The sequence below is a fragment of the Chionomys nivalis genome, chromosome 11 (assembly GCF_950005125.1).
Source record: "Chionomys nivalis chromosome 11, mChiNiv1.1, whole genome shotgun sequence".
Classification (NCBI taxonomy): Eukaryota; Metazoa; Chordata; class Mammalia; order Rodentia; family Cricetidae; genus Chionomys; species Chionomys nivalis.
The window spans coordinates 16,084,659-16,100,506 of record NC_080096.1 but is presented as its reverse complement, the minus strand read 5'-3'; the positions used below and the strand labels follow the sequence as shown (position 1 = coordinate 16,100,506).

At 37.8% G+C, this 15,848-nt stretch overlaps 1 protein-coding gene across 2 annotated transcripts in view; it reads right to left on the bottom strand.

Moving 5' to 3' along the window:
- Kdm1a (lysine demethylase 1A) overlaps positions 1–15,848 on the bottom strand; it is a 51,279-nt gene that overhangs the window by 21,759 nt on the left and 13,672 nt on the right. The window contains exons 3-6 of one of the 2 annotated variants that reach the window (XM_057784168.1): positions 7,636–7,695; positions 2,520–2,653; positions 860–938; positions 65–157 (exon numbers count right to left, since the gene is read on the bottom strand). In XM_057784168.1, coding sequence (XP_057640151.1) covers positions 65–157; positions 860–938; positions 2,520–2,653; positions 7,636–7,695 — 366 coding nt within the window. The remainder of the gene's footprint in view (positions 1–64; positions 158–859; positions 939–2,519; positions 2,654–7,635; positions 7,696–15,848) is intronic. The other variant, XM_057784169.1, reaches the window with a different exon arrangement.

Sequence of the window (15,848 nt, the reverse complement as noted above, 5' to 3'; positions counted from 1 at the left end):
ATTAAACACAGGCCTAAAAGTATTACTAAAAACCACTTAGTTCATTTGGTGGATGAACCCTTACTTGGTAAGGGTTTTATCCTCTTATAGATGCCAAAATTGATGAGCCCATGGCGCTCCAAGTAGCTATGAACGCGGTGGACCAGCACAGTGTCACCTGCGAAACAAATGAAAAGCATGTTTATATTTCACACAGTTTAAACAGGAATGTCTTCTAATGCTTTTTTCTCCAACGTGAAGTCACACTACACACAACTCATGTGGCCCTTGATCATGTGATGGATGCCTTTAGCAAACTAAGTCACAGAACTATTAAGCTATATATAACATAGTACAAAATTTTCAACACAGAAATTAAATTTGGGAGGGAGGGGCATGAATTACTGTTTGGAGACAGAATCTCAAGCTGAGGCTGGTCTCAAATTTGCTACATAGCTGAGGCTTTCCCTGAACTACTAATCCTCCTGCTTTCACCTCCTGAATGCTTAGGTCATAGGCATGTGCTCACATACCTGGCTAAACTGATATTTTTAAAATGATATTACATTATAGATAAAATAGAGAACAAACCTTCGCAAGGCATGAACAATGTTCATATATTTTAGCAAAAACTTCCTAAGACTTTGTTGGTGGTAAACAGAAAGATAATCAGGTAACTAGTCAATCAAATACAAAAGTACTCCACATATCCAAGTGAGATAATAGATCTGGAAAAGCATTTAGAAATCTGCATCAATACAATCTACAAATCAGGAAAACAAACAAAAATGGAACTTTGTAAAGGTCATTTATGCACATCACAAGACGAAATAAAGCTGTGAGGCCCCTACAGGGCTTCTCCAGCAAGCACAGTACTTACTGTTGTAAGGGGCTTCCAACTGTTGGAGAGTAGCCTCAAATGTCAGTTGAATCTTTGGGTTGTCCAGCCACAACTGCAACTATATTTAAATGACATAAATTGTATTACATGCCCTCAGACACGTCACCTAATCGGTTGTAAAATCACCTTTTAAGACTTTAACTATGAGTTTCTTATTTTCATGTAAAGAGCGAGGGTTACAATGCTGACAAGGAAACTACTGTTTGATACAAAGCTGCACCAAATTAGTGAATTTCAATAGAAGCTGGAGACTATTTGGTCTAAAGAAGAAAGATGCCTAATAACCAGTAGGAAGCAGCTAGGATTTAAGCTTGGGGTTTATGTAATTCCAGATACCGAGCAGATAAAAATCATTATAATCATTCAGGGGCCAAAAAGTATTGGTGATGATTCCTCCGTTCAGGGTTGTACAGCTAAATGAGTTGGTGAATGGGGCCCAATGAAAAACAAACACAGGCCACACCATGAGTCTAATTCTAAGACCACCAAGAGGAGGTACAAGATAGGAAGCTCGGAGGAGGTAAGGTCTGCAGTATGATAATGCAGTGACTGTACAGAAGACTCCTAGAGGAAAAGGACGAAGAGGACTTCACATAATGGCCAGTTGGAAAGCATCTGACTACATGGCAGAGATACAGGAGAAAATAAACACACCCTGAGGTCAAGAGAGTAGTATGTTTAAGAAGCAAATAGGAACACTGAATTATTTCAAAGCCTGCAGATTGAAGAATGAAATGATTATAGTATAGTCAATGGTTCTCAGTGAGCTTTAACAGGAATTCTCAAAGTGAACAGGCATACACATACATATACAAATATTTACAAAATACACAGCAGGATGAATACCATCATATTTAAATCCTGCTTTAAAAAAAAAAAAAGAAAAAGATACACCTGTTCTGTAAATTAAGTCCTAACCAAGGAATTTTAACTTGGTTAGATAAAAATAAACCAATTACAAAGGGATATGGCTAGCGCTACATAGACACTCCACTTCTTGAAGGGCTACAATCAAAGAAGAATGCAACCACTCCATATCCATGTCTCAAGCTCTTCGACCTCAGCTCCTTCCTCTTTCCATCCTGAGCTAGGATAAATAAATAAAGCTCAGGTCCGAGCTCTACTTCAGTCGTCAAGTCAGTAGACAGATGTAGCCAAAAGTCAAGGAATAGATACCATCACTGCAGCAGAAAGCAACTGCTAGCCAGAAACTACAGCACTAACTTGGGTCAATCTTTCTCCAGCACTTCTCCCCACCCAACCCCACCCCAAAAGAGTTGAGACAAATTATGTTTCAATGTTAATGAGGCATGAGAAGGATCCTAAAAAAATGCATGCATACAAAATCCCAACGTGTAGAAATGAAACTACTCATGTCAGACGGCTCACAACTGCCTAGAGCTCCAGCTTCCACGGACATGCAAATATGCACACAAGCACACATACACAAAATCAAAAACAATAAAAATAAATCTTAAATACCCAAAGGAAAAACAATTTACCTCTGGCAATGGTTAAATACAGGATAAAAAAAAATACAAAACTTTTTTGTCATTTTTTTTGTTTTTTTGTATTTCCTATAAAAGTCATAGGTAATTTTCAAAATCCAAATGAAAGAAAAGGAGGCATAGATACTTACTGTGCGGTTCCTGATGAAGAGAAAAACCTTCTGTGTCTGCTGGGGCCCACTAATGATGTCTGGGAAACAAGCTGCTTCCTGAGAGGTCATCCGGTCATGGGGAAGTCTGCTTTGAAAAGCTGCACCCTCCACACCTGGCAAAGGAAGCAGAGGAGCACTAGAACAGTGCAAGTGGGCACAGAGCAGTGATGATGAAATCTCTAACTCCTCTTCTGCCCGAAGAGGATCTGTAAAGCTTTGCCTAATTCATAGACTGATACTACCTTAAAAGTGTTTTGTTTTTTAAATTTTGCCTCATCGAGGCCAGCCTGGTCCACAAGAGCTAGTTCCAGGATGGCCTCTAAAGCTACAGAGAAACTCTGTCTCAAAAAAAAAAAAAAAAAAACCAAATAAATAAATTTTGCCTCAAAGGTTAAAATTTCAGGCACTATTTCAAGCTTAACATCTCAAAGTTTAAAATGAATTACTTTATAACAAGTCATTTAGAATATTTTCATTCATTGAGCAGGTAATACTAAATTATATTCTAATTAAAATGAGCATCATAGATAACATACAATAAAATTTAAAGAAAAAAACAAGTTAAAGGAAAGTACACTAACAGAGGCAAGGAGTGAAGAATGTAGTCACAAGCCTTCATTTGAGATTGCAGCATGAAATGGAAAGTCAAAGGCTGAAAACTCAAAAATAGAAAAATACACAATCTCATCAAGAGCAGGATGTATTAGTCCCTATTATGGAGAGTTGGCAAGAGAGTAGAAAATTAAGCAAACTATAATGGTTAAGTCAGAAGGCCAAGAATTTACTTTTTCTGTCAGCAACATTAGAACTACTTCACTCTATACAAGTGAAGTGCTGCTTACACCCGACGGAGTGTGCTCATTCATTACACACAAAGTGAGTTATTCTAAAATTATCTTAATTTACTTCTAAATATTTTATAAGCTAGCGGGAAAACTCATCTTTGTAAGGGATTCCTGGAAAGCCAGGCACACCCTGGGGTTACAATTCCAACACCTTAAAAACACTAAACTGGCATTTCAACAGCCAGATAGGCCTGGGTGCAGCTCAAGAGTAGTACACATGCCTAGCTAGCCCTAGGTTCAATCCCTAGCCAGCTTCTACTCCAAAAACAGGAAAGGGACAAGAAACGGTTTCTGAATTCAGTATCGTTAAGTACTATAGTAGGAAGCAAAGCAAGACAAAAATATCTATATTTAATATTTTAAGGTCTTAAAACAAGAAGTTAGAAGTAAAGACTAGAATTAAAAACACAGCAGGTACAAATTTAACTTGAAGACTGTACTACTCCAAAGGATCTGTTTCCATAATGACATTCAAATGACAATCACTACTTAAACTAACAGTTAACAAACAGGCCAAGTAAAACTGCCCAGTGCTGACAGAGGCTACACATTAAAAACAGTTGTTCTCAGAAAGAAGCACTATCTACCACTAGATGGTAAGAACAAAAAATCATGTGTTGCACATTACTAAGTAAAACCAACAATCCTATTTAACTAACTCCAACCCAAAATCAAAGACTGTCAGAACAAATGTTCCTTATGGGATAAAATAAGAACTACACTGCTTCCGGTGGCATGTGATATTACAAGAGAAAGAGGTGATGGTAAAGGTGAAGTGTTAGCAGGGCAAAATTTTCTAAAAATTATACAGCTTTGATGTCCCCAAAACCAAAACAACTGAACAACAACAACAAACAAACAAAAATCAAACCCCAAATATCTTAAATTCTTATAATGAACAGTTAGTTATCTACTCATTACTGTTTACTCCTTGAACCAAATACTGTCTAGTCCATGTGTATACTATTATGAAAATGAACAATTTCTCTCAAATCTTCACTAATTTCCATTTCTCAGCTGACCACAGTGATGTGTGTCATAGACATGAGGATCATTAGATTTAAGGCCAACCTGGGCTATGGCAAAACCCCACCACATACCCAAACAAAACATCAAGACAACCTTTTCTAGCCTGCTAAAAATAATTTTCTTTCTTAGCTATACTATTATATCCTGTATGCTTAAAAAGTGGCCAATTACTTAACATTTCTACAATGGATAATTTTTTAATGATGGCAGGAAAAACTATGTGGAAAATAATTCCCCAAAATTTCATGACATTTGGTTCCAAGACGCAAGTGTTCTTAGAGAAAACAAAACAAATTCTCATACACGTGGCTACCTTTGGGCATCTGAGGTGTAGGTAACAATTAAGTTATTTACTTGACATGGAAATTTCCAAGTAGTTCTCTAAATCAGAAATCAAAATTACTATACAAATGCAATTAAAGAAACTAAAAAGGTGGTATTAACACATCAGAAACAGTATTACTTTACAGTTTTATCTTCCTGAACTGACACTGCAATACCAACTTCTCAAGTTAACACAGCCCCTAGGAACACTCAGTGAGCGCTGAGGTGACTGCCCAAGAGCACAGGCCCACCATGGGCACGTGCAGGCTTGGCACACTCCTCAGTACTGCCAACAAGACAAATCAAAACTCTCACAACTCACACAGATCTATCTCCTTTACAGGAAACCTGCTGACTTGCATAATGTCCCCTGTTTGTTTAAGTAACCATAGAATTCAGAAGTTATTTGCACTTGGCTCTGGAATAGTTTCCACTTATATGTTTGGGTGAGCTTAACACACTTTATTATTCTAGAAATGTCACAAAGATGCTGTTTAAATTTTTAAAGAGCCCCAGTCTGCCTAGTTTCAGTCCTGTTTCCCACCCCTCACAGTTAAGCTCTAGAATGGCTTTCCTTCCAGACTGCAATCATCTGATGCTGTCCCAGAAAACGTACAAAACGTTCTTTTCTTAAAGAAACAACCTAGATTTCGCAGGGTGAGTCAACTAGAAAAGAAGAAAGGAGGGAGGTAGAACTCTGAGTATTTTATGCCACAAAATTATTTTGTCCTGATTTTATTTATTTATTTGTTATGTATACAATATTCTTTCTGCATGTATGCCTGAAGGCCAGAAGAGGGCGCCAGACCTCTTTACAGATGGTTGTGAGCCACCATGTGGTTGCTGGGAATTGAACTCAGGACCTTTGGAAGAACAGGCAATGCTCTTAACCCGCTGAGCCATCTCTCCAGCCCCTTGTCCTGATTTTTATGAGATGCAAATGGCATTCTGACTAGTTACAGAGAAGTTAGAGAAAGAAGGCCTCCACATATCATTTGCCTCCGATAGTTCTTTTGTTTTGTTTTTCGAGACAGGGTTTCTCTGTGGCTTTGGAGCCTGTCCTGGAACTTGCTCTGTAGACCAGGCTGGTCTCGAACTCACAGAGATCTGCCTGCCTCTGCCTCCCGAGTGTTGGGATTAAAGGCGTGCGCCACCATCGCCCGCCCGGCTGATAGTTCTTTAAATAAAAGAGAATCTAGGCAGAAAGTGAGAACAAAAGCCTGATGGGATCTACATAAAGTCTTTTCTTAAAATCAGCAGAGGTGCATCAAGTTCTACTACAATGATTTTAAAATAAAGAGTAAAGATAGGAAGAAAAAAGCAAAGTCATGAGTTCTCGTACTTACACTTTCTATCTTTAGGGTAAGTATATTGCCATCAGTATACAAAGCAATCTATACTCTAAGAAGTCCCTGGGTTCTTTTCATAGCTGCTGGTTTACTGCTGGCCAGCTCATTAAGCTTTTTTGGGTTTCCTTCGGGCTCTAACTCATAAACAGGGATATACAATACTACTGTTTGAAGGCAGGAAGCCAGACAAGATGGCCTCAAGCTCCCTTCCAGCTCTAAGATTTAGAAGACACACAGCAACATGGATTTTAAGAAACCAAGACACAATCCTGACAATAAAAAAACCCTCAAGGGTGCCTGGCTTCATTTGGAGAAGAATGCTGACGACTTAGGCATGTTTTAAATTCTGATTATGTCATGCTTCTGAACATGGCAAGATCTAACCTAAGAAAGGGTTTGAGGGTCCACAACATTCACCTCCCTCCTGACCACAGCCAGAACCTGCTCTACAGTTTCACATGACAGTTTGTTGTTTACCAGCAATACATTATAATCTGTTTATTTAAGCAAAAAGGAACATTTTTATAAAACAAAAAAACAAGAAAACTTGGTTTCCTTGAGATTAAGACTCTAGAGGCTGTCCCCGATCGTGTTTCAAAGAAGATCTCCTGCATGGTTCAGTAAGGGTATTCTCTTTGATTATAAACCTCTGGTCCTTGGGTCAGTATGGAAAGATTTCCACTTCCAACAATTCAAATCTCCTTGACCACTAACTACCAACTGCTCTATCTCCAAGGAACTACTCCTGATCCAAAATAAAACACAAATATGTCCTGAGCCTGCTAGACACAAACTGCAACACACAAACAATCTATATTTAATGAGAGACGACAGCCTTCAACAGTAAGTAGTAAGTATTCCAATTTTAGCCAAGAGTCTAAATAAACCAGCATTGAGCCCTGGCACACACACACATTCTTCAAAGACAAAAAGGATGAAACACAAACATGTTATTTCCAATTCTTGGAATAAGCTTAATTGTTCCAAATAATGGCCCTATAAATCCTTTACTTTTTCCTTTCCTAGAAGTAAAAATCCATAGTTTGGTCTGAGAAGAGAAAGTCCTTTGAATATGCTTTTTTAAAGGGTGATTTTTTTTTTACCCTAGAACAAAATAATTCAACTGTAAAGAGATTACATACTATTAATTGGAAAAAGAACCCAACGCCAACAATTACACCTATAAGATGCCACCTAGAGTCTAGTCCTAGAATATCTCAGCTCTAAGACTTGAGTCCATGGCTTCTTGTCTGTGTCTAGTACTATGTCTCTCTTTTAAAGGTCCCATGATTCCCGAGAAAAGTACCCGCCATCTCCTCAAAAACATGAAGAAGAATGGAGGGCTGAGATCGGCCTGAGGACTTCAACAGTTTGCCTGCCTATGTTCTGGCTACGCTCTCTACTTATACTACTCTGTCCTGTGGGTTACATTACTGCTGTGCTTCTGGCTACAATGAGAATACCATAGCCAAAAACACTTGCAAGCATCAATTACTCCCTGACTTGGCAGCTCTTGCTAAAGTGGCAAGCATCTAATGCCACCCTCACCTGATGCTTGGCCGTCTCCATACCCTCCAGAACTGTCGTCTTGAAGTCCTCCTGCTTGCCCTGTGGAAGGAAAGAGGAGAACTCAGGGACCTTACTCCATAAATTAAGATATTATCTGGACATAAAGGCCTAATAGTTGGCGACTCAAGAATTTACCACCAACTAGTAAACCCATATCAGAGCACTCCTTCTGGAATCAAGGCCCAGGGTATTACATCATCTTTCAAATTCTGGTCAGGAATTTTCAACTTCACATGCTGATCCTTGTTGAAAGGCAGTTGAGCAAAGTACATGGTATTTCTAATTCCTAAATTCTTGCTGCCAGTCTTGTTAAGTAAGTCTGGATGGGATGGGAGATGGATTCCAATGTCTTTTAAGTAACTGCTGCTAGACTGACAAGGACTACAGGACCTGAAACTGCAACAATTCAGCATCAAAGTCTCTTAGTTTTCTATCTAAAACTACAACAAGCAAATGACTGACAATCTTAGTAAAAATACTGTCCTCATCAAAGCAGGGGATGTAACTCAAAGTTCAGCACCAACAGTAGTTTTGTTAACCATAAACAGAAGATAGGATGGACTGAATATGCCAGTGCTTCCTCAGTAAAGACACAAGAGGCCAAACTGCAGACAGACATGCTTGTGGGAGGATGGTAGGGGAAATTCTACCTTAAGTTATATACTAGGCCTGGCTTAAAAAAACAAAATACAACAAAAATCTCCTCGATGGTACTGTGGAGAACTTCAAGAATCAAAGCTTTAAATTCAATCAGAAAATATCATCAACAACTGTCTTGTACAGTCTATCACCAAGACAGACACCATGATCGTGCGCTTCCAGGCTCCTGGTACACTGCAAGGAGATCACAGTGTGGTCTTTCAAAGTACACAATCTCACAGTAATCCGAACTGAGGCAAGCTTCAATGGACAGTTTATTTTAAACTATCCCCACATGACAGCACTGAGTTGTAAAAAAGTTATAGCCCTCAAAAATATTTCAGGTCTATGAAACACAAGCAGTGACTTTTAACAACAGAATGTGATGGTTGATGGCAGACAAGTTTTAAAGATTATTTTCCTATGCTCGTCTAAAGGAACCACTAGGTTCTAGAAGGTTCTTCTTAGACAAATATAATGTGTACGATTAGTTATGTTGAGCCCCTAGGAAACAGCACATAAGCATGATGAGAAGACCGAAATGCTAAACCTAATTTGCAAACTAATCTTGGGAACACAGGCCCTACAATTTAAATCAGAAATGTTCACTCTTGGTATGATTTTTATTCCTTAAAGTTTGTGGGTTAAAAAAAAAATATCGTCATTGTTGGTTTGTTTCCCCCACAGAACTATGTAGATCAGAATATTAAATCATATTTAGAAAAAGTAAGAGAAAAAAGCTCATAACAGTAAACAAACACAGTTTCAGAATAACATTTTAAGCTGGGCAGTGGTGGGCACACCTTTAATCCCAGCCCTCAGGAGACAGGCAGGTGGATTCCCCTGGTTTGAGGCTAATCTTTTCTTCACAGTGAGTTCCAGGACAATCAGGGCTATACAGAGAAACTCTGATTCAAAATACCAGAAGAAAGAAGAGTAGAACATTAGCTGTTCTCTCTCAAATGATGTTCCCAACTTAGCAAAAATGAAGTTTCTTCTTGTAGAGACATTTCATACTTAAAAAAAAAAAAAAAAATCAAACAGAAAAGCAAAAGCACTTTCAACTGGCCATTGAGCCTCAATTAGTCTACCCTTCCTATTCTTATCATTTCTTTTTCTCTAGCTATAAGCCATACAATAAGCAAATCTGTTTAAGCTATAAGTAGCTCATCATTTGCTTCGCTACTATTAATGGTACTCAACAGAAAAGATACATTTTTTTTTTACTCCTGATTATTGTACTACAAAGAATAATATAGCAAAAAAGGAAGGGCAGTCTTTCTTGCTTCTGCTTTTAAAACTTCATTTTAAAAATTCTTATAAAGACACTGATTGAGCTAGGTATAGTAAGTGGTGCATGCCTATAACCCTCAATTACATGGAAAGCTGAAGTTGGAAGATGCCAAGATCAAGTTCAGCCTTGGCTACATAGAAAATTCTGTTCTTAAAAAAAGATACTGTTATTGATAAGAATATATAGGAGAAATTTGGAAGCTATCAAAATCTTGAAAGTATTTTTAAAAGCTCTTTCATACTAAGGTTTACTTAGGCAAAAAAAATTAAGAGAATGAATGCAAGCAAAAGATAAAAACAGATGGAAAATGTTGGGCAGTCTTTAATCTCAGCAACTCAGGAGGCAGAGGCAGGTGGATCTCTGAGTTAGAGACCAGTGATTTCCAGGCCAAGCAAGGAAAAACCTGTCTTGAAACAAAACAAAAAACAAATAGAACTGATGAAAGACAAAGCTAAAACATGTTTAATAAGTTTTAGAAAGATTTACTTCTTGGCTGAAAGTTTAATTTGTTTAGAAGTGAAAAGATGTAGTTAGTTTCTAAACATAATGTATTTGTGGTATGTTACACACTTCTCAAAGGAGTTGAGAATCTTCCTTTCCCCCACCCCAAAGACAAGATCTCATGTATCCATTTGCTGAATTTCTAACCCTTCTAAGTGCTTGAATTATACTTGCATCACTACTAAATGAAGAGCTACAATTATCAACTGAGCTACATGCCTAATCCCACAAGTGTTTTGTTTGCTTGCTTGTTTTATAGTGCTGGGACCTGAACCTATGGCCTCACCCATGCTAGGCAAGCATTGAATCACGGTGTTTTTTGTTTTGTTTTTCGAGACAGGGTTTCTCTGTGGCTTTGGAGCCTGTCCTGGAGTTAGCTCTTGTAGACCAGGCTGGCCTCGAACTCACAGAGATCCGCCTGCCTCTGCCTCCCAAGTGCTGGGATTAAAGGCATGTGCCACCACCACCCGGCTGCATCACTGTTATATCCCCAGCCCAGACACCTTTTTATTTATTTTTTTTAAAGATTTATTTATTAAGCATACAATGTACTGCTGGCAAGGAAGGCACCAGGTCTCATTACAGATGGTTGTGAGCCACCATGTGGTTGCTGGGAATTGAACTCGGGACCTCTGAAAGAGTAGCCAGTGCTCTTACCCTCTGAGCCATCTCTCCAGCTCCCACCTTTTTATTTTTTAAGACAGGCTCTCATATATTCCAGGATGGCCTTGAACTTAGTACACATTTGAGAATGGCCTTGAACTGCTCCTGCTTTCATCTAGAAAGCACTCTGCCAATTCAGCTACGCCCCAGCCCTGCCAGGTATCTTTATTAGTATTCTGGATGAACTTCCTTTTGAGTCAGGGTCTATACAACTTTACAAGTTTAAAAGTTGGGACTACAATCATAGGCACACCCAGCTCATCATTTTCTTCATAATAGCACAGATACAAACTCTAAGAGCTAACTTTCCATTCAGGTAACAAATCATACATAAAATGTCTTATTCATCTGATCTGGGATTCTCCAGCTCAGGACTCTCCTGACATGTGAAAGCAAGCAAGCACTTAACTTTAATAAGTACAAATTCAAGATAAACAATGAAAGTATTCAAAAGCAACATTTTTGATGGCACTGCCTTCAGTTTTCATCTCAATCACTATATGAGCACACAAGTGCACAAGCATGCAAAAAAGAATTCCCCAAACACTTAGACTCATGACTTAGGTCATGTGTGCACAGCTTCTCAAAATCGAGAATAAGTCTTTTTTTTTTAAAGAAAAAAAAAAACTATCTTTATTCTAAATGTATTGGTGTTTTGCCTGCACGCATGTCTGTATGATGATGGCAGACCTGGAACAGTTGTGAGCTGCCAGGTGGGTGCTGGGAATTGAACTCAGGTCCTCTGGAAGAACAGCCAGTTTTCTTAACCACTGAGCCATTTCTCCAGCCCCTCAAGAATTAAGACTTTCTTTAGCTTATCTTCTGTAGCAGCTGTGCCCCAGTTCCACCACTGACTAGATGCTTCCTCATCTTGATTCAAATACCCAAGGGACCAGTTTTCCAGCATCTTAAACAGAAGTCAGTTGACCTTCAAATATTCAAATACAGGGAGGTGAAAATCCTCAGTATGCTGATCCCCAAAATTTCCTATTCTGACTAGTTTCTTGGAATTACATTCTAAATATCTTTATAAACTTCTAAATTTCTTGGAAGAAATTACTTTTTTGGAAGATTAACAACTATCAATGTAGTCATTTATGTTGACTGTGACAATCAGCTTGGAAATAAGAAACAAGCGTTTTAAAAGTTAAAAAACAAAAAAGTAAAACTCTTCATTGGATATCCAAACCTTCACTCAGAGAGATCCACCTGCCTCTGCTCCTGAGTGCTGAGATTAAAGACTGCCCAACTGTTCCCATCAGTTCTTACACTGTATACTACCTTTTGCATTCATCCACTTAATTTTTAAATCAGTGGAATTTCATGCTTAATAATTTCGTAATTTGATGTTTAATGGATACTTATCCCAAAACATCTGAGCACCAATACAAAAACAGGGTAGAATTCCTGCTTTAAAAGAGTTTAATCTGTCTGGAGAAAAATAAAAAATATCCACAAAGCAACTTTAAAAAAAATGAACTAAGCGAACAGACTTGAGGATCAGGAATTCTGTATGGGTCCCAAGGCATTTGGATAGATGGAGAGGAAAAAGCATTCAGACTAGTGAAAATCAGATGAGGTATGTGCAGAGGCCAGCATAGCACACACTTAACTAAGGAGATGGTCTAGAATAGCAGTGGGGATCAAGCAGAGACGGCCAACTTCTAGATATGTCCAGTTTATAGGCGACAGATCACATTCGGCAGAGAAGAGCTATGAATGAGGCCCCAGAAAGCTGGTAAACTTATTTAAAACATTATTAAGAGCTTCCCACAATTATTTTTGTGACTCAACTATATGGTTCTCCAGTGAAAACTTTGTAGACAGTAGTATCAAATCATAATGCCAAATCTTGGGACACATTGAAAACTAAACTTGACCTTAGCACTAATGGAAGAAAGATGATCTTTAGCAAAAACAAAAAACCCACAGAAAAACAAACTGTATTTTAATTAAACTGATACGATCACTTTGTAACAGATGTCTGAAGGAAGAATGACCTAGAGAAAGGAAATGCAATTAAATGTAAACAAAATAATTTTTATGTGAAGTGAAATAACTTGTAACAAAATAAGTAAGCGAACAAGACTTAAATCAAAAAGGCTATGCATATGAGGGTATAGAAAGGAAAAAAGGCTTTAAAGAGCACTCTTTTAATTCAGGAGAATGGTAATGCAATAGATAAAATGTAATGAGATAAAGCTGAAATTGAAGTATTCTAAAGATGGCTGAAAATTAAAGAATAAAACAGAAGGAACAATGAATCTAAAGATTTTTAAACTACCTGGAAGTAAAAAGAGGCTCAGAAAGTCTGAACTTATAGAAGAGTCAGCAAAGCCATACTTCAAAAATGAACCAGTAACAATAACCAAACAAAAGGTTAAAAATGAAGAAAGTGGGCCAGAAAGACAGCTGAGTGAGTAAAGGTACTTGCTGCTACATGTGATGACCTGAGTTCTATCTAAGAGACCCACATAGTGGGTGAAGAGAACTGACTCCTGTATACTCACCCTGTTCTGTACCACACAGGCATATGCACATAAATAAAAATGTACAAACTGAGAGTAACCATCACTGCTTTGTTCTACCTTTCTGCTACCTCTATTTTAAGAAGTGGCTTTAAAAACACCATTCAAAAGTTGGGCATGGTAATGGCATGCCTTTAATTCCAGCAGAGGTAGGCTGAATTCCAAGTCTACATAGTGAGTCCCAGGTCAGCCAAGGTTACATAGAAGGGCCCTGTCTTAAACACACACACACACACACACAAAACACAAGAAACCCAAACAAACAACAAAACAAAAACCCAGTAACAATAAAAACAAAAACAAGCACAAACAAAAAACCATTCAAGAGGCCGGAGATAAGGGTTCCCACAATAAGTGACTCATAACTGCCTGTAACTCCACTTACAAGGGATCTGATACCCCCCCTTCTGGTCTTCAGGCAATCAAACATACATGTATATATAGAGACACACATACTCATACATACAAAAAAATAATAAAAAACAATCTAAGCATCATTAAATAAACTCAATACAGTTCTTTCCTACTACCTGTTTGTCCCAATTTTGTACAGAATAAATAATCTATGCTTGCTAGAATAAATCCAAAACAAGTAAACTGGTTCACAGAGGTAGCCAAAAATACCAGAATCTTCAAGCACACTAGAAGTCTTTTAACACAGTTAATTATGGTCAGTATTTGAGCAACAATAAATAAAATGCATGGGTTTCAATTGGAATAGTAATCCCAGAGTTAAATCATCATTGAAAAAATTAACTAAAACAAGCAACCTTCATAATGTCCAGAACTAAGAAAGGGCTCTGCTGAAACAGGAGCTACCTGAACTTTATGATGCCAGAAAGAACAGCAGTCAGAACCATGGAGACAAGTAAGAAGTCGATACACAGTGCTGCTAAGGAAAGCAAACCTCTCAGAAATCAACAGACTATTTCCACACACTATTTACCCACATTCCAGAGTGGGGATTTTCCTGTCCCCTATTTTTGTGCAAAGTCTTGATTCATAGTGTAGGTTTCAAAATGTTCCAAAGAAGACATTTAATTCAGATTCTGTTATATTGCTACCTACAAGCTTCAGGTGTCTATGCAGTAAAAAACAAAGCCCATTTTTCTTATTGACCTGTTTTTAAAGTGGACAGTACTGAACTTTATTCTGGCCACAATGAAAAGTACCGCTGTAACATTTCATACTAGATGTTTACTATTCTACTCCATAGTTGCACATACTTGACAATGTGGTATTGCAATCACTTCCCAGTTTCTAAAAAGATATGTAGGCTCTTAGCTGACCTCATTTTTCTTCTGACTAAAATATCAGTTTGTCCTATTCCTAGTTCAACCTTGTATTTAATACAACATGTTCATACATAATGGTAGTATTTACATTTTTCCAATGGAATCTTCACTGAAAGCCTCATTTGGCAAATGAGAAAAATCTTCATAGACAAATTACCCCATTGCTGTACTACAATGTGATCAGATCAAATAAATAAAGAGAATAAGTAAATAAGTAAAGAGAATTCAAATCATAACAATAAAGTTTCTCAGCTAAAACTATTAGCTAAAATCATTATTTTGAAAAATTGAAACAAAATAGACAAATTAAATCATTCATTAAGAAAGCAGGGCAATCTAAGGACAAACACAGGATTCAATGGTTCTTCTTAACAGTCAAAAGCAATTAGCAGTTCAGAATCAAGAATCTAAAACTACTTCACAAAAACCTAACAGTGCTTCTTCATGTTTAATGTAAAATTTCCAAAATCCAATCTGGAGCAGAAACATTAACTTGCAGACAATTTCTGAAAAATCTGTGGAACAGCCAGGCAGTGACGGCGCATGCCTTTAATCCCAGCACTGAGGAGGCAGAGGCAGGCAAATCTGAGTTTGAGGCCAGCCTGGTCTACAGAAAAAGTTTCAGGACAGCTAGGGCTACAAAGAAAAATCCTGCCATGATTTAAAAAAATGAAATAAAAAAAAAAAAATCTATGAAACAACATGGTGACTATATTCTTTTTTTTTTTTTTTGGTTTTTCGAGATAGGGTTTCTCTGTGGCTTTGGAGCCTGTCCTGGAACTAGCTCTTGTAGACCAGGCTGTCTCGAACTCACAGAGATCCACCTACCTCTGCCTCCCAAGTGCTGGGATTAAAGGCGTGCGCCACCACCGCCCGGCAAGATGAATATTCTTGAAAAATGCAAGAGTAGATATTAGGTATTCTCTTCATAAAAATGATCTCATTCATCAAGGTAATACACAGGCTACCTTGATAGATTGACTCTACAAATATACATTACTTTAAAAGCAGACTATATACATAATCTGATACAAATAATTTCATACAGTTTTACCTACCACTTTAGAAAATAAAATGATCTTCTAGATTCTCCCTACACTTTTCCTTTAATATTTATATTGTGCCGCTTCACTCTACAGCGAAGTCAGCTGCTAGTATCTGTAGCCCTTTGGACTGAATACTGTGGTGGAGGATCTAGTCTTATTTTTGAATCCTTAGACTCCAGAATTACACGAGAAACAAAGGATTACAATTGTACAATTAGTTGGTGTG